Raw genomic sequence first — 18,110 nt, 5'->3', positions numbered from 1 at the left:
ACAATTATTATTTTTTTAAAGAAAATGTCTTGGTCAGGACTTTAGATGAGATAAGACAGATCTTGGCGTGGGTGGAGCTAGAGCCTCACACACCGGATTTATGAAGGAGATGTTGTCATTGATCATTTCCTGGCTTGGTTGTGAGAAGGAAACGCTACACCAGGTGGTGGAGAACCAACGTGTCAGGGTAAAACCTCTACCCACACAGCCTGGGCACAAAGTGGGCAGGAGGGAACCATGATGGTCCAGTCCCCTGTCTTCCTTTGAACTATAAAACTGAAGACAGGATCTTGGTCTGGGTGGAAGAGACACTATGATCACAGAATTCCTGTCCTTGCTTTGCCTCGGTGAGTCTCCAGGACTGGGATGGATGGGTTTGGGTGGGTGAGAAAATCTACTGTGAAGTGGGGGGTGATGTGAGTTGATGGCTTCTGTGTCTTGGATACATGCTGCCTGTCAGAGTTTGGTGGGCTGTGGTACGACATGGCTCTATACTGGTGCTTGCATATAAGAAATGAGGAACCAAGGTTCAGAGACATGTAGTGACACCCTGGTTTACTCAGCTGAGAAATGCAGCGCTCCCATGGGGTCCCCAAACCTGTTTCATCTAAATACCAGTCTCACCATGAATGCTTGTTGGCATATACGTGGGTGGGATATATGGGCTGTGGAGCTGTGGGTTTGAGTACAAATCAGGAATTCAGTAAAGAGCTATGTCTGGAGACAATGGATGAAATGCAAATTTTCTGGTCAGCCCTATCCTTAGCCTGATTTTAACTGTCCTTGACTTGAATATGATGTAATCAGATGGACCTCAGCCTGTAGAAGGGAACCCCTCGATTGTAACTGTGGCTTGGTCACAAAGGAGCTCTAGACGTTGAACCAGCAGCTCCACTGATCAAGTCCCCACTTCCTCCCTCTTTCGTGAGTTGGGGGTGAGGGGTGTGTGTGGAGGACATCAGGACTTGTCATCTGTCCCAGTTCCTTCTTCCCTCTTGTGGGGGAAGCATTTGGGGTAGCGCTCCTTCCACACACACATTTGAGCTTCAGGGGCAGCTGTCTGTCGTGGTACCCCAAACCTCCCATTGTAGGGCAGAATAAGCTGGGCAGTCAAGAGACTGGCCTTTTCCTGCCTGTATTCATTTCCTGGGGCTGCCGTGACAAAGTGCCACAAACCAAGTGGCTTAAAACAATAGAAATGTATTCTCTTACAGTTCTGGAGGCAAGAAGTCCAAGATCAAGGTGCAGAGTTGCTTCCTTCTGAGGGCTCTGAGGCTTCATGGGAGAAGCTGTTCCAGGCTCTCATCACTTCTGAGGATGGCAGGCAGTCCTTGGGTTCCTTGTCTGTAGGTGCTTTGCTACAATCTCTCATGTCTTCACGTGGCCATCTTCCCTCTGTGTCTGTCTCCATGTCTCTCCACCTCTTCTTATGGGGACACCAGTCATACTGGATTAGGGTGCCATCTTACTCCCCAATAGCACTATTTCCAAATAAGGTCACATATTAGGACCTGAACATATCTTTTGGGGGGACACAAATCAACCCATAAGACTGCCCTCCTCTCTGACCATAATCTTTATTCCAGGGATGAGTCTATGATGCAAAGCAAGTCAGTTCATTTCTATTGGGAAGTTTCTCAAACTGGCATCAGGATGCAGATAAAGTTTGGTCCTCTGAAGTGACCTTCCAAAGATGTCATACTGTAGCTGCCCTCTGCCCCGCTTCCAGGCTCTTGGTTCTATCCTGACAATATTCAGAGGGAGTGACACATGCCAGTGGAGAGAAAGGGCCCTAACAGCACTGAATCCCTGGATCAGGCAGCTCTGGAGGCCAGCCAGACCCACCACTGCACTTGATGCAGGCTGCTTGCAGAAACTAATGCAACTTGTCATTTCCGCTTAATCTTATTTTGGGTGGACTTTTGATATCTGAATCCTTATACATCTTTAGTACAGAGGGTAAAAGTACCCAACTTCCATAAATTTTCTTTAATGTATTGAGGTACAGTTCACAAAGTAGTAACCATTTTAAAGTATTCAATATAGTGGCATTATAGACATTCACAATATTGTGTAACCATCACAAAACGACTTCATCACTCGTAAAGGAAATACTATACCCATGAGGCAGTCACTGATAATTCCCCTTCCCCCAGACCTGCCGGCCACCAATCTATTCTCTGTCTCTCTAGATTTAGCTATTCTGAATATACCATGTAAATGGAATCATATGACCTGTGACCTTTCATGTCTGTCTTCTTTCTCTTGGTATGATGTTTTTAAGGTCCATCCATGATGTAGCATGTATCGCTGTGACATTTCTTTCTATAATAGAATAAGATAATATACCATAATCTGAATAATCCTTTACAGAAAATTTTTAAGCTTTCCAGATGATGATTTCAAAGGATCTGTTAAATTGTAATTTGACAGTAACTGGGAGATCCAATTCCAGCACCTAGTTCTGGTATGTGAGGGTGGGACCCTGATACCACCAAGCAAGTCTTGAACATCAGTTGGGTATCCTATAATTTAACCCAATTCTGACACTACCTAGCTGGAGGTAGCATCAGATTCTGTAGGTAAGGTGTCAGTTCTACAAGAATGCCTCCTACCCATTTCAGATTCCAGTCACCAGTCCAGGTGGTCACCTTGGATTCTGATCAACTGTCTGTATATCAAGAGTTCCCATGACCCCCTCTTTTGGCCCAAGTTATTTGCTAAAGAGGCTCACAGAATTCACAGAAATATTTTATTTACTAGATTACTAGTATATTATAAATATATATATATATTTATTTATTTATATGTATATGACTCAGAAATGGCCAGATGGAAGAGATGAGGAGGGCCAGGTATGGGGAAAGGACACAGAGTTTCCATGTCCTCTCCAGGTGCACCACTCTCCCTGCACCTCCATATGTTCACCAACTTGGAAGCCCTCTGAACTCGTCCTTTTGAGCTTTTATAGAGGTTTCATTACATAGGCATGATTGATGAGATCATTGGCCATTGGTGATTGATTCCATCTCCAGCCCCTCTCCGCTCCGAGGTCAAGGAGGTGGAACTCAAAGTTCCAACCTTGTCCTCCTATGGTTGATTCCCTTGGCAACCAGCCCCCATCCTTAGGTTCAGTCCAAAGTCACTTCATTTACATAATGAAGAGATCTTTATTGCTTTCAACACTTAGAAAATTCCAAGGGTTTCAGGACCTCTGTGCCAGGAACCAGGACAAAAACCAAATGTCTATTTCTTACCATAAATCTCAGTATCACATTAGTTTTTAGGGAACTGTGGTTTCTAGTGCTCCCACTCCTTCCTATCTGAGTAGAAGGTACTAGCCCCTAACTAGGCTGGACACTGTACAGCTCTCCATTTGATGTACGTAAAGGCCATTCTAAAGGTTAAGTGTTGGATACATGGTAGAGGCAGGCAAATATGTAGCTGTATGGTAAGTGACTGTTGTCTGCAAAGGACCTCCTAAGTCATATGAGTATGTAAGTGGTCAATGTCTGTAAAGTGTCAGCCAAATGACAGATACTTGATCATTGGTAGTTTTTCTATTGTAATTATTCCTGGGAAATGTGCTTTTTCAAGTTATCCTGAATGCCAATGGGTCTCTTCCCCCTAATGACAGTTTTCTCCATTGCAGCCGGTCTTCCTTGTGTTAGTCAGCTGTGGTCCTTTGTTAAAAAGATGGACAAGTTCTGAGGGATCCAATGCACACAATGAGGACTTTAGTTAATAATTTGGTATTCTCATCACACACACACACTCACAAAGGGTAGCTATATGAGGTGATGGATGTGTTAACTAGCTTGATGGTGGTAGTGATAGATAGATAGATAGATAGATAGATAGATATAAAATCATCATATTATATAACTAAAATATACACAATTTTATTTGTCAAAGAAAGAGGACCCGTCACTTTCTATTCTCTGGTAGTGTTTCACAATGTAAAATGAACTAAAAGGGATTCACTATTTGAGCAGAATATTGGCTGATATCAGAGCTGAGATAACATGAGTCTGAAAGCAGGATTGGGAGGGGGCATTAAAAAGGGACCATGAGATCTAGGACCCCTGACCACCCAGAGAATGATTTCAAATCATTAGAATGATTACTAATCCCAGACACTGTCACTGCAGGTGCTCTCTCAGTACACTGTCTAGCACCCACTTCCTTCCTTCTTGGTGAAGCCTGAGGGTCCATGTTGTAAGTTGGCCTCTGAGTTTAAACAAGGGCCAGATGTCTTGAGTTACTCTTGCACTGAGAAATTCTAGCTTCAACTCTTGGCAGACCCCAAGACTGGTTTCCCATATTTTCATCCATGGGATTACATTCCTGTCCCAGAATGAAATAAATAGAACAGAACACAGAGGAGCTAATGTTTGTCAAGATCAAAGCCATGAGTGAAGAAAGCATTTAGGACCATGAATGTCTTGAATTCTTTGTGAAAAGAAGAACTTTGTTAGAGCAACTGCTCTCCATCTGAATCAGAGAGGAAACCCTCCACTCACACTCTACAGTAAAATAACCACTGTATCATTTAAGTGGTAAGGGTGAAAAGTGCAGTCATACAAGATAGGAGAGGAAAATACAAGTAAATGTGCAATGATTTCTAGAAGGTGAAACAAAAGACTAATTGTGAAAGGAACACAATAAATCAGGAAAGGTTACTGGAGTTTTGTACATAAACATAACTCCTGAATGAGAAACAATGGGACATTAGCAAAAGGTAAAAACTTAACTCAAGGAAGTACCTTCAAGAAAAGGGATGGATCTTTAACAAATTACTCATGCATTGCCTGCCTGATTTGTACTCAAAGACAAGTATATAATTCACGTCTCACGAGGGTTTCTCTTCCAGGGCTTTCCCTGGGCTTTGAAGACGAGAAAAAGAATGGTGAGTTTTCTTGCATAAACTCAATCTGTTCCTATATCCCAAGTTTTCTGTCAGATCCTCTGAATTCTGGGAGGGCATTGGCCGTCATCATGAGGAAGAGTCAGACTAACTCTGAATTCTTTCCAGAGACACTGACCAGACCCTACCTCAGTGCCTTGCCCAGCCCAGTGGTGGAACGCGGAGGTAATGTGATCTTGAGGTGCCAGGGTCACTGCCAGAATGTGACATTCATGCTGGGGAAGCTGCAGGACTCTAGGTACAGACAGGAGCAGAGATCTGCAGGACATGCAGCTGAATTCTTCCTCACTTACCTGGAGCCAAAGGATTCTGGGACATACTTTTGTGCCTACAAGGCAATGGACTCCCAGGAGTGGTCAGAGAAGAGTGAACATCTGCAGTTGGAGGTCACAGGTGAGAAAGGCAGCTTCAGGTCTGTCCTTGAGGCACATATTCCTTGTCCTTTGATGGAAGCTGCCTGAGGAAAGAAGAATCCAGGAAACAAAGACAGGTGTGACTGGTTGAGTGTAGAGAATTGGGGGTGGTAGTGGATGGGAACTGAATTTGGAGACCAGTTCTCATCAGAGATTCTGAGTGGGTATCAATGAGGTGGGTGTGGGAGAGTGTTCCAGAATACAGGTATTAACAGAAAATTTGAGGTAGAGTCGGACCAAAGATGGAGAGGTCATTGTCATTAGAAAAAAAAGGGGTGTTGTTATACTTCCCAAGAAGAGGGGGGCGCTATGCCATTCAGGACCACAAAGAGAAGCACCAGGACTAGTCAGGAAGCAGAGGGAGAGACAACACAGGGCCAGAGTCTTTACTGTGGTTTCTGCGGGAAGGAACAGGTTTAGGATTGGCTCTGGGGTATAGAGGCTGTCTCTGATTGTTTGGTATCTAGCTCTGGAGTCATTAGGGCCAGCAAACAGTGGTCCAGAGTGCGGGAGCCATAGTGGAGGTGGTTGGGAGGGTGAGCTCCGGATTGCTTGGGTTGCGTTTGAGAGGCATGCTTGAGGAAGAGCTGTCTCCTATCTCTAGGAAGTAGACACCCTGGGAGGGGAATATCTCCAGTGTCAGCAAGGTCCCAAGATGTCAAAGAATCAAAAACAGAAAATAAAAGTTGTGGTTAACACAGAGATGGTAAGAATGTCCCCAGGTGCTTTGGAAAAGGGGAAACCCTGGTCCTCCCCCTCACACCCCTTTGCTTTGTCCTCTTCAGGATCAATCCTAAAACCTACCCTCTTACTTGGCATAGACCCTGAGATGATTCCAGGTCACAGTATGAGACTCTGATGTCTGAGTCCATACAACAGAACTGAATGTAAGGATATCGTTCTGCTGAAAACGGTGATCGCAGAGCTGCTACAAGTTGAGAAAATAAGAAAATCCAAACTGAGCATCATGGCGGCATAAGACATCCCTTAATTTTGTTACCCCCCCCACACTTCAACAACAGCAATGTGGCATCCATGCACAAACAAAAGTGCTTCTGTGGGAGTTGTCAGTTCTGGCACCATACACCAAGGAACCCAAGAGGAGTCTCACCCTCCTGTGCATTGAGTAAAAGGCAGACAGACCTCAGTACCAGCTGTGGAACCTTCAGGAGACTGTAAATTAGTTCCAGGTCCTATTGGCCATGGTCCAGAAGCACCTGGAAATGTGACCAATCACTTACGGACAAGGGAACCTGTGTGGAAGTCTACAAATAAGACCGAATCATGAAGAAATGGAAAATACGAACAGATCAATAACGGAGAGTTGAGGAGAATGTCTCAAAAATAAAAAACCTCCCAAAGAAGAAGAGCCTAGGACCAACCAGATGGTTTCACTGATGAATTCTACCAGACATTTAAAGAAGAAATAATGCCAATCCTTCTCAGAGTCTTCCCAAAAGTTGAAGAGGAGGGAACACTCCTACTCATTTCATGAGGCCAGCATTACTGATACCAAAGCCAGACAGCAACACTAAAAGAAAACTACAGAGCAATATAATAAATATCCCTGATGAACAAAGATGCAGAAATACTCAACAAAACATTAGCAACCAAGTTCAACAGCACGTTAAGAAGGTTACACTCCATGGTTAAGTGGGATTTATCCCTGGGGTATAAGGATGGCCCAACATATACAATCAATCAATAAATGTGATAGACCACATTAATGAATAAAGGATGAAAGTCATATGATCATCTCAATAGATGCAGAGAAGGTATTTGACAACATACAACATGCTTTCGAGATAAAAAACTTTCCACAAATTGGGTATAAAAGGAATGCATCTCAACATAACAAAGGACATACAGAAGCCCACAGCTGGCAACATACTCAAAGGGGAAAGGTCAAAAACTTTTCCTCTAACATCAGAAACCAGACAAGAATGTCAACTCTCACCACTTTGATTCAATGTAGTAAAACGTAGTAACAGAGCAATCAAATAAGACAAAGTAAAAGATATCCAAACTGGAAAAGAAGAAGTAAAACTGTCTTTATTTGCAGATGATGAAATCTTATATGTGGAAAATCCTAAAGTCTCAACCAAAAAACTACGGGATCCTGAATGGTCAAAGCAATACTGAGAAAGAAGAACAAAGCCGGGAGTATCACACATCCTGATTTCAAACTATACTAAAAAGCTATAGTAATCCAAATGGTATGGTACTGGTATAAAAATAGCCACATAGACCAGTGAAACAAAACCAAGAGCCCAGAATTCAATCCTCACATATACAATCAACTAATATTTGGCATGGCAGCCAAAAATACTCATTGGGGTGAGGGTAGTCTTGTCAATAAACGGTGTGGGGAGAACTGGATAACCATATGCAGAAGAATGAAATTGGACCCCATCTTGCACCATTCACAAAAATTAACTCAAAGTGTATTAGAGCCTTAAACGTAAGACCCCATACCATAAAACTCCTGTTAAAAAAAAAAAAAAAACGGGAAAATTCCTTTGCTTGATCTTGACAATGAGTTTTTCAGATATGACACATGAAGTATAAAAAAACAAATGCAAAAATAAATAAGTGGGAATGCATCAAGCTAAAAAGCTTCTGCACGGCCAAAGAAACGGTCAACAAGATGAGAAGACAACCTACAAAATGGGAGAAAATATTTGCTAAATGGTGGTGCTCTTTCCTGGGATAGGGAAGACGGGCAAGGAATAGGATTGGAAGTGTGTGTGTGTGTGTAGGGGGGGATTAGTGGAGTCATATAAATAGTTTTGTTATTAAAAATGATATCAAAACTCCAGGAATATTAGAAAGAGCAATCTAACATTATGACCCTGGTTTGGGGACCCAGCAAGCATCCCAAGAGTGGAAAATACATTCTCTGCTTCCTAAAGAAGGCATAGTAGAGTCTATGAGTGGAGCAAGAGAACTTAGATCCCTTAGATTCCCACACAATCATTGTGACTTTTTTCTTGCATCCTGTTTTCTAGATGACCAGGATAAACGTAGAGGTCCTCCAGAGGAAAAAGGTAAGATAGCTCGAAAAATGTTTTTCCAATAAGTCAGGCAGAGAAAGGCAGATACCATGTTTTCACTCATATGTGGATCAGGAGAAACTTAGCAGAAGACCATGGGGGAGGGGAAGGGGAAAATAGTTAAGGAGAGGGAGGGAGGCAAATCATAAGAGACTCTTAAATACTGAGAACAAACTGAGGGTGGATGGAGGTGTGGGGGAGAGGGGAAAGTGGGTGATGGGCATGGAGGAGGGCACTTGTTGGGATGAACACTGGGTGTTATACGGAAACCAACTTGACAATAAACTATATTTTAAAAAATAAGGAAAAAAAAAGAATCCCCACAAGTATAAGAGAATGGTTATTTTCATCATTTTAGTGTGTGTTCAGAGGCCAGCCAGATATTAACCAAAAAAAAAAAAAAGTACATTTTTGTTAATCAGTTATAAAGGTGACTTATGTACCATATGACAAGGCATGTAACTAATGTGACTTATTCAGATGCAATCATAATTTCAAGATTTACTTCATTTCTTTATAAATATTTTAATAAAAAATCAAGAAAGCACCAAGTAAATACTAGTAGGAATAGAATAGTGAATTCCATATTATTACTAAACCTTCTTAGTATGTATATTCGACAAGTGTTTTCAGAAATGGAAGGCACTGATGGGAAAAAAAAAACAACAACAACTGTTCACCATAGTAAGGGTTAGCAAACTACAGCCTGCAAGCCAAATCTGGCCCACCACTTGGTTTTGTAAATAAAGATTTATTGGAATACGAAGAAGAAGGAGAAGAAGAAGAAGGAGGGGGGGAGGGGAGGAGGAGGAAAAGGAGGAGGAGAAAAAGAAAAATGTTTTTCCAAATTATACTCACCTCATGAGGCGGGGGATCCCCTTTGATTAAAAGGCACGAGAAGCATCTTGATGCCTGATTTTTCGATATGATTGGGAGAATGTTTGCCTCTCCAGGGGAGACGACCCCCAGGCCCCTCCTGGGTTCATAAAAATCTGATGAGTGAGAGCACAAGATGCATCGTCTGTCGTTCTACGTAACGAGAAAGCTATGATGGAGTTTTGGGAAGAATGGGGTGGCTCGTGTGTCTGGTTTGAGCCGCAGCACCCCTATACTGCGGAGTCCGCGTGCTGTGGAAACACGTGTGACCAAAGGACTTGCTAAAACTTCAAAATTCAAAGCACAGCTGAACATTCAGTTACTTTTCTCTAATGTTGCTTTTCCACAAAGAATTGGCTAAGATTCTATCCTCAGAGATGCCTGTAAAAGTTAGAGCTTTTGACATCTTTGGATGAAAACAGGAGCTCATCCAGATTTTAATGGCCAAATATATAATGTAAGTTGGCAACTAGAAGCTTACTCATCTTAAATTTCTGCAACTCGTAACCTCCCTGTAAGCTATTCCAAAGAGCCAGAATTGTTCAGGGCCGTCATTAGGGTGAACACTGGCATGACCAGTTTTGTTTTTGTTTTTGTTTTTGTTTTTTTTAAGGTTATCTCCCAAAATGTCCTTACAAAATACGTAATAGCCTTTGACAATGTTTTTATTCAGTATTAGCAGACTTGGGAAATGATTTCTATTCCAACTCCAGGAACGTAATGCATGCCACAAATGTTTTCTTGGAGAGGTCTGAAATCGGATAGCATCAAGGAGCATGAAAATGTCAGAGGTAGAGCCGGAAGTCCAGTGGTCATGAAAGAGGAAGAGAAACATTCGTGGTTTCAGCTCTTGCGTTATTTTCTTTCTGTTTGATTGATACATAATTCACACTCGGTAAATTCACCCTTTTAAAGTATACGACTCAGTGGCATTTTCGTACATCTGCAAAGCTGTGCAAGCATCACTGCTATACAATTCCAGAACATTCTCATCACCCCCAAATGAAATCTCCAGCCTGTTAAGCGGTCTCTCCCCACTCCCATCCCCATGGTGGACATTTGGGTTGTTCATACCTTTCGGGTATCGCAATAATGCTGCCCTGAGCCGGGGTAGAATTAGAAGGGCATATAACTCTATGTTTAACTCTTTGAGAAACTGCCAAGTTAGTTTCCAACGTGGCCACCCATTTTACATTCACACCAGTAATACATGTGGGTTCCAATATCTCCTCATCCTTGCCAACCCTTATTTTCCTTTCATTTTATTATAGACTCCCTAGTGGGTGTCTACTTAAGATGTACTTTCTGAGTTCAAGTTTATACCACCGCAATCCTAAACAGAACAGAACCTTAAGCTCAGATAGGATGTCCCCAGCCTGCACGTGAGGCCGGCCTTCTCTTCTGTGCCTGTGACTTTATTTACCTCCCATGTCAAGCCGTATCCACTTGCTTGTCTGATTCCTCTCCCACCAACACCAGAGGCTCTTTGTAATTTATTCTGGCACCTTGTAAACAGCAGTGTGAAATTTAACCAGGATATGTGGACATCTCAGGGTGAACTCAGATCAGCGCGTGTGGGGCCATATGAAGACGAAAATCTTGTAAGAGTTTACTTCTCATTTCTAGTGAGTTGCTGTGGGAGAGAAATCTAGGCTAGAAAGAAGGCTGAGGTATCTCTGCGTCCATTCGGGGCCTTGCTGGTCCAGGAAGAGCCGCTCCTGCCCCATTTCTCACATCCCTGGGGATGCACTGATAGATTGCTGTGTTTGAGTGTGTCTTGGATTCAGGGCCACCAGAAGCAGACTCTCACATAAGTCTGAGGGTGGAAGTGATCTCGTAGGGAGCACAGGAGAAGAAGAAATGAGAAGAAAAGGACAGATCAAGAGTGAGTGTCTTTTGCTCAATGCTGCAGGAAAGTGTGGGACACAGAGAAGGTCACACACACTGGGCGGCCAGGGGATAGGGTGGCTGTGCTCCCACAAAAGGCAGTCATCGGGTAGAGAGATGTCCCTGGGTACATAAATCCCAAAGCATTCGGGATCCTTCCTGGCAGTCCCCGACAAAGAGATGCAAGTGCTCACAGTGGAAAGTGAAGGAAACCATGATCCAGAGTGCATAAAAATGGCAAAGGAATCTGGGGGAGCGGGGAAGGAGAAGTATCGGCATCATCTGTTACAGAGGGAGACAGGTGTGGGCGAGATATCGGGGGAGAAAATAATCATTATCGCTGCAATCTCATTATCCTACACGATGAGTCAGATTCTAGACTGAGTGCTTTAAAGCCAGCACTTTCCATCATTATCCAGCTCTACAAGTTAGGGATTCTCACCCCCACCCCTCTCCTTCTGGCCTCATCTTTATGGAGAGGCAATCAACAAATAAAATATTTAAAGTGTGCCACGTGATGGTTGGATGTACGTTTGCACCATGAAAGGAATCCCTTCATTAAGTTAATGAATAGGTCTTCCCGTCACATATTCACCTTGTTTTTTAAGTGAAAATGCTTAAGATCTCCTTTAGCACATTTCAATTATACAATAGGGTGTCATCAACAACTGTCACATGCTATATGTTACATCTCCAGAACTTATTCAGTTTTTATTTTTATTTTTTTAATGTTTATTTATTTTTGTGAGAATGAGAGACAGAGCGTGAGGGAGGGAGGGGCAGAGAGAGAGGGAGACACAGAATCTGAAGCAGGCTCCAGGCTCTGAGCTGTCAGCACAGAGCCTGACACGGGGCTCGAACTCACAAACCTGAGAGATCATGACCTGAGCCCAAGTTGGATGCTTAACGAACAGAGCCCCCCAGGCGCCTCTATTCATCCTTTAACTGGAAGCCAGTAGCCTTTCACCAGCCTCTTCCCACTTACCCCACCCTCAGTCCCTGGCAACACCATCTACTCTCTGCTTCTGGGACTTCAATTAAAAAAATTTTTTTTTAAAATTTTTTAGATTCCAAGTGTAAGTAGAATCCAATCATGTAGTGTTTGTCTTTGGTTCCTGTCACTTAGCATAATGCCCTCCAGGATCATAGGCTTTGTTGCACACGGTAGGATGTTCTGAATAGTATCCCAGCGTGTGTCACATGTAAACAACCCTTGAACTGGGACGGAGTTCGGACTTCCACTCATCTGATGGGACTTGCCATTGCCTCTGCAGCATCACTGTTGTGTGCGTAGACACGCATCTGCCCAGACTGTGAGCTCACTTCTCTGAGGTTTCCACAGCCAGGGGCCAGCGCAGGGCTGCCCTGACCTGTGGCTGCCTGGCCTGAAGGGTAGGCATCCCAGGACTCAAAGCCCATCCCGGCTGTGTGCCTTTTTTTTTTTTTTTTTTAACATTTATTTACTTTGAGAGAGAGAGACAGAATGTGATCAGGGGAGGGGCAGAGAGAGAGAGAGACACAGAATCTGAAGCAGCTCCAGGCTCTGAGCTGTCAGCACAGAGCCTGATGTGGGGCTCGAACCCACAAACTGTGAGATCATGACCTGAGCTGAGTTCTGATGCTTAACCGACTGAGCCACCCAGCCGCCCCTAAATCTTCGATATTACTGATACACTTATTGGCTGACACACTTATTGGGAATTTCCCTCAGGTGAGGCTGTCTCTGAGAATGCTGACCGGGCCCCCCACCCCCACCCCAACCATGCAGGACAGTAGCTACTATTCCGATCCTTGCTTTGAATGGGGAAATGCAAAGTCGGAAACATTCCCCCAAGTCACTGGAAGTTCCAGCTCAGAGCAGCAGCTGAAGGTTTAGAGGCCAGGCTGTCTGGCTGCTCACGACTGTTCAAGTAAACTCGATCAGGGTGTCACGGGAGCCAAACTGACTCTCTGACCTGCTCCCCTCCCAGCAGCCACCGGATCCACCATTGCTGCCATCTGTAGCTGCCTTTCCATCTTGATCCTCTTTCTCTCCATCTTCTTCATCAACAAATGCACCCAAGATGGTGAGTTCAGGGACGCACCAATTCAAAACGCTGGGGAAGGGGAGTGAAGTGAAGGATTTTCTCATTAGATAAATTCCTCCCTGTTATTCTTCTTCTTCTTCTTTTGTAGGTCCATCACATGAAGAAGAATTCACCAAGAGGTAGATCAACTTGATGTATCTTGTGCCCCCCCTTCTTCACAGACCCTGTTTGCGTGTGATTCGCACGCCTGTCCGGCCTGTGCTATGACTCTCCTCTTCTCTCCAAAACCCTATCCTGCTCCCCAATCTTCAGATCCCATACTTTAATGTGTGTCTCTCTCTCAGAGCCAGCCACTCCCAAGTTCCCCAGCAGGAGGCTACGGGTGAGTGATGAGGGAAGAAACCACAAGGGCATCGGAGGATAGAAAGAATAAGTCTGACTCCTACAATCTGAAAACTAATTATTTTTCCTTTTCACTCACATGCAGATTCACCCGACCTGGAAAGGATATCTGTCTCGGTGAGTTCTCCCCATGGGCTCACTTATCTCCATAGGCTGACTTTGTTCGCCCCTACCCCGTTAGCCCATAGTCTGGTTACGTGAATGCCCCCCATCCCATGCAGCTCACACAACATTGAGGAGCCAACTAACATTGTGTTTAAAAACATATGCTTCGACCAAACTCATAAAAACAGAGAGTAGATGGTGGTTACCAGGGGGGTGGGAAACCTGGGGAGATGTTGGCACATCAGTAAGTCCTGGAGATGAAATGCATAGCATTGTGATTATGGTCCATAACACTGTGTGCAAACTTCAGAGTTGCTAAGAGACTAGATCTTAATTGTTCTCACTGCAAAAAAGACATGATAATTATGTGACAGAATTCATGTGTTAGCTAACACTGTGGCGGTAAACATGTAACATATAAATGTATCAATTCAACACTTGGTACATTTATATATTGCAACATGATCACCACCATAGTGGAAGTAAAACCTATACAATGTTATATGTCAAATATATCGTAATCAACAAAGATACACGTGCTTTTGAATTCCAGAGTAGCTAGACTCCAGCTGCCCATGGCTACTATGTATTACCTATATGGTCTGAGGCAACTCACACAACCCCTGTGATCTGGACCCCTCCCTGTTAGTTTAGATAACTAAAGGCCTGTGTGAATCCAGTGATGTACTAATCATAAAGGGTTTGCTGGAGTTTCCAGAAAATTTTAAACATCAGATGGATGGCATGAAAGCATCAATTAACAAATGTTAATCAATGTACATCATCAATTTTTTTCTATTTAAAATACTGTTTACTTGTGATTTAACATTAATTAGCATTACCTCGGGGGCACCTGGGTGGCTCAGTTGCTCAAGTGTACGACTTCAGCTCAGGTCATGATCTCACGGTCCTGAGCTCGTGCCCCACGTTGGGCTCTGTGCTGACAGTTGGGAGCCTGGAGCCTGCTTCGAATTCTGTGTCTCCTTCTCTCTCTGCCCCTCCCTGACTCACGCTCCGTCGCTCCCTGTCTATCAAAAATGAAAAAGCATAAAAAAAAATTTTTTTAATTAACATTACCTCTAAGAACAGTATCAGGTAACATTTATACATTTTCCCATGGGACACAGAAGTTCATTGGTTCATTCTTTATGTCAAAGCAAGTAAAGAGAGGCATTAACAAAAAGTGCAGATGGTTCACTGTTGTGTTTTAAAAATATTTATGCACATGGCATTCATTTAGATATGTGTATAATTTTTTTAACGTGTGGAAAACATAGTTCACAGATTCACAAATGAAGCCTCCATGAACAAATCTGGCCTATTTTAAGCACTGGATTAATGGCATTGATTGGCAAATTGTTGATAATAATACTAAAATAATATAATATTATGATGTGCTACCTCCATACAGTGAAATTCTATTCAGCAATAAAAAAGGAAGAAACTAGGTACATATGGTAAACAGATGCATCACAAAACCATTTTGCCAAGTGAAAAAAAGCCAGATACAGAAGACTGTCTATGGGGGTGTTTGATTTGTGTAAAATCTCCAGAAAAAGCAAATCAGTAGTTGCCTGGGGGTGGGGTGGGGAGAGCAGGTGTAACCACACACAGGCACCAGGGAACTTTTTTGGGTGATGAATGTTCTAAAACTTAGTGTGGCCATGGCCACATCAATCTACCAATTCACTAATTACATAACCAGTAGGTGTTCTGTTTTGTTTTGTTTTTTATTTTTTTTGGGAAAGGGAGAGACAGAGCATGAGCAGGGGAGGGGCAGAGAGAGAGGGAGACACAGAATCAGAAGCAGGTTTCAGGCTCTGAGCTGTCAGCACAGAGCCCGACGCGGGGCTCGAACCCACAAACCGTGAGATCATGACCTGAGCCGAAGTTGGACGCTTAACTGACTGAGCCACCCAGGCGCCCCACCAGTAGGTATTCTTAAAGGGTGGTGGTTCTTATTCTCAAACCATACATTTGCAATGGCTGTTATTAGTACCAGTTATAGTTATTAGCATCGTTCCGTTAAAAACAGAGTCACAACCCTCACTGCCTGTGAAACACGGCCATTCCTAGGATGGAGCTGTCCAGTCGGACTTCCCACCATGGTGGGAGGGCCCTGTAGCTGTGCTGTTATAACAGCCACTGGCTACGTGTGGCTGTTGCACATTTGAGATGCATCTGGTGCGACTGAGGGCCCGAGTTTTAAGTTAGATTTCATTTTAATTCGCTTAGATGTAAATAACCATATGTGGCTCGTAGGTACCATATTAGACAGCTAAGCTCTAAATGCCCTTGTTTTTTCCCCAAAGGCTGAAAGACTCCCAGAGAGTGAGCTATGCTGATCGAAATCCCAAGGCACCACCTGAGGCAGCTTCTTTCCCCGGATGAGGAGCACCCAGGATTCTTTGAACGTTCAGTGTTGCAGAATCCCGGGAAGAAGGAGAACAGGGCTTAAGATGGTGGAGATGACTGGACACATGGAAACCAGGTCACTGTGTGTCCTTGGCTCAGAGTCCACAGTAATAAAATTACATTTCTGCCTTTTTGCTTCCACACTTTCAAGAATTACTGGCTGGGTTTCCCCAAAATTTGGAGTGTGACTTTAGTACAGTTTGACTTAAAATATAGGCTAAGAACACGTACCACGTGTATGGGCTGGTAGTACCATGATACCCACTCAGGGAATGCTGGATGGGACCCATACATAGAAAACTGTTCCCCTTGGGGCACCTGGGTGGCTTAGTCGGTTAAGCGTCCGACTTTCGCTTAGGTCATGATCTCGCGGTTCGTGGGTTCGAGCCCCGCGTCGGGCTCTGTGCTGACTGCCAGCTCAGAGCCTGGAGCCTGTTTCAGTCTGTGTCTCCCTCTCTCTCTGACCCTCCCCTGCTCACGCTGTCTCTCTCTCTCTCCTAGAAATAAATAAAACATTTTTTAAAAAATTAAAAAAAGAAAGAAAGAAAGAAAGAAAACTGTTCCCCAGAAAAGTCCATTGGTTGCTGTTGGGTGAGGCATCCCATAGACTGAGGGATTTTGAAAAGGAACACAAGGTACAAGCCACAAATGTAGACACCCAACTGTGACCTATTAAAAGCAACCCTAAGTGGCATGGGCCACAGTAAGTCACTAGATGTATTTCGTTCATGATCCTTCCAAGCCGTGCTGGGCAGAGCCATCTATTCTTAAAGTCAAGACCAGTTTCCTTTCTGACCTGCATGGAAGAGTTTTCTCAGTGCCCATCATATCTCTGTTTACATTATTTCTTTAAAATCAAAGGATACAATGAAGCTAGACTTGCCACATATATGTGGGTATTATTGCTTGGAGCCCATAACTTCATTAATTTACGTATTATGTCATTGTAAGGATCTTTCTGAGGGTGGTCTTTTTTTCTGTGACAACGACTCCGAATGGCCAGGAACATGTAAACACAAACACATGACCCTGATTCCAAAGTTACATCACCTGATCAAGTTTGAAAGTCATTTTTTAACATATGAATGAACTAAAATGTAAGGATTCAGGATGCACATATAAATATTCTTAGCTCACAAGCATATACAGGGTAACTTTTCTCTTTCTAGGTTAGGTTTTTAATTATGAAATGATTCAATTATTATGGAAAACACCAAATATAGGGGCACTTGGGTGGCTCAGTTGATTAAATGTCTGACTTCAGCTCAGGTCACGATCTCACGGTTAGTGAGTTCGAGCCCCGCGACTGGCTCTGTGCTGACAGCTCAGAGCCTGGAGCCTGCTTCGGATTCTGTGTCTCCCTCTCTCTCTGCCCCTCTCCCACTCATGCTCTGTCTCTCAAAAATAAATAAAAACATTTAAAAAAAATAATAACTAAAAAAAGAAAACACCAAATATAAATGGAAATAGGCATACTGACCTTACTTTCTGCACATTAACATTTTGCCGTGTTTCAATTCTACCACTTCCAGTCTGTTCTCCTTCCTCTCTCCCTGGAGGTGAGTATTATCCAAGCTGTTATATGTTGTTCTTGTGCATTCTTCACACTTCTACTACACAGACATCTACTGATTGTCAATATAGGGCAAGAGTCTATGTGTTATTAATATATATATATATATACAAATATATGGAATCACGTTGTAGGTTATAATCCTGTGACTTTTTAATTGTCCTCAATATTATGCTTTTGGAAATCACCCAGGTGAATTTCGTGGGTCTGGCTCATTGCCCACTGTATAGAATTCAGCTGTTAACCATACCACGGAATGTTACGTTTCAGCCATAACAAGGAATGACCTGCCACAGCATGGATGAACCTTAAAAACATTATGCTCAGTGAAGGAAGCTGGTCACAAACAAAAAACTACATACTATAGCATTCCATTTATGTGAAATATCCAGACTAGGCAAGCCCTTAGACACAGAAAGCAGATGCATGGAT

At 43.3% G+C, this 18,110-nt stretch overlaps 1 protein-coding gene across 4 annotated transcripts; it reads left to right on the top strand.

Moving 5' to 3' along the window:
• Positions 1-146: 146 nt before the first annotated feature.
• LOC120239657 (V-set and transmembrane domain-containing protein 1-like) lies at positions 147-16,246 on the top strand. Of its 4 annotated transcripts, none has more exons than XM_039244069.1 (9): positions 147-347; positions 4,874-4,909; positions 5,036-5,092; positions 8,349-8,387; positions 13,127-13,222; positions 13,332-13,362; positions 13,528-13,565; positions 13,671-13,702; positions 16,003-16,246. In XM_039244069.1, the coding sequence occupies exons 1-9, from the start codon at positions 314-316 to the stop codon at positions 16,033-16,035; spliced, it is 396 nt and encodes a 131-aa protein (XP_039100000.1). In that variant the 5' UTR covers positions 147-313; the 3' UTR covers positions 16,036-16,246. The 4 variants fall into 4 exon arrangements, with proteins under 4 accessions (XP_039100000.1, XP_039099998.1, XP_039099997.1 ...); XM_039244067.1 differs by having other exon boundaries at positions 5,036-5,320; positions 13,130-13,222; XM_039244066.1 differs by having other exon boundaries at positions 5,036-5,320.
• The last annotated feature ends 1,864 nt before the right edge of the window (positions 16,247-18,110 follow it).

Source organism: Hyaena hyaena, unplaced genomic scaffold (genome assembly GCF_003009895.1).
Source record: "Hyaena hyaena isolate Hyena2069 unplaced genomic scaffold, ASM300989v1 scaffold_235, whole genome shotgun sequence".
Taxonomy (NCBI): Eukaryota; Metazoa; Chordata; class Mammalia; order Carnivora; family Hyaenidae; genus Hyaena; species Hyaena hyaena.
The sequence above is the reverse complement of the archived record's forward strand: the minus strand, read 5'-3'. Positions and strand labels throughout refer to the sequence as shown.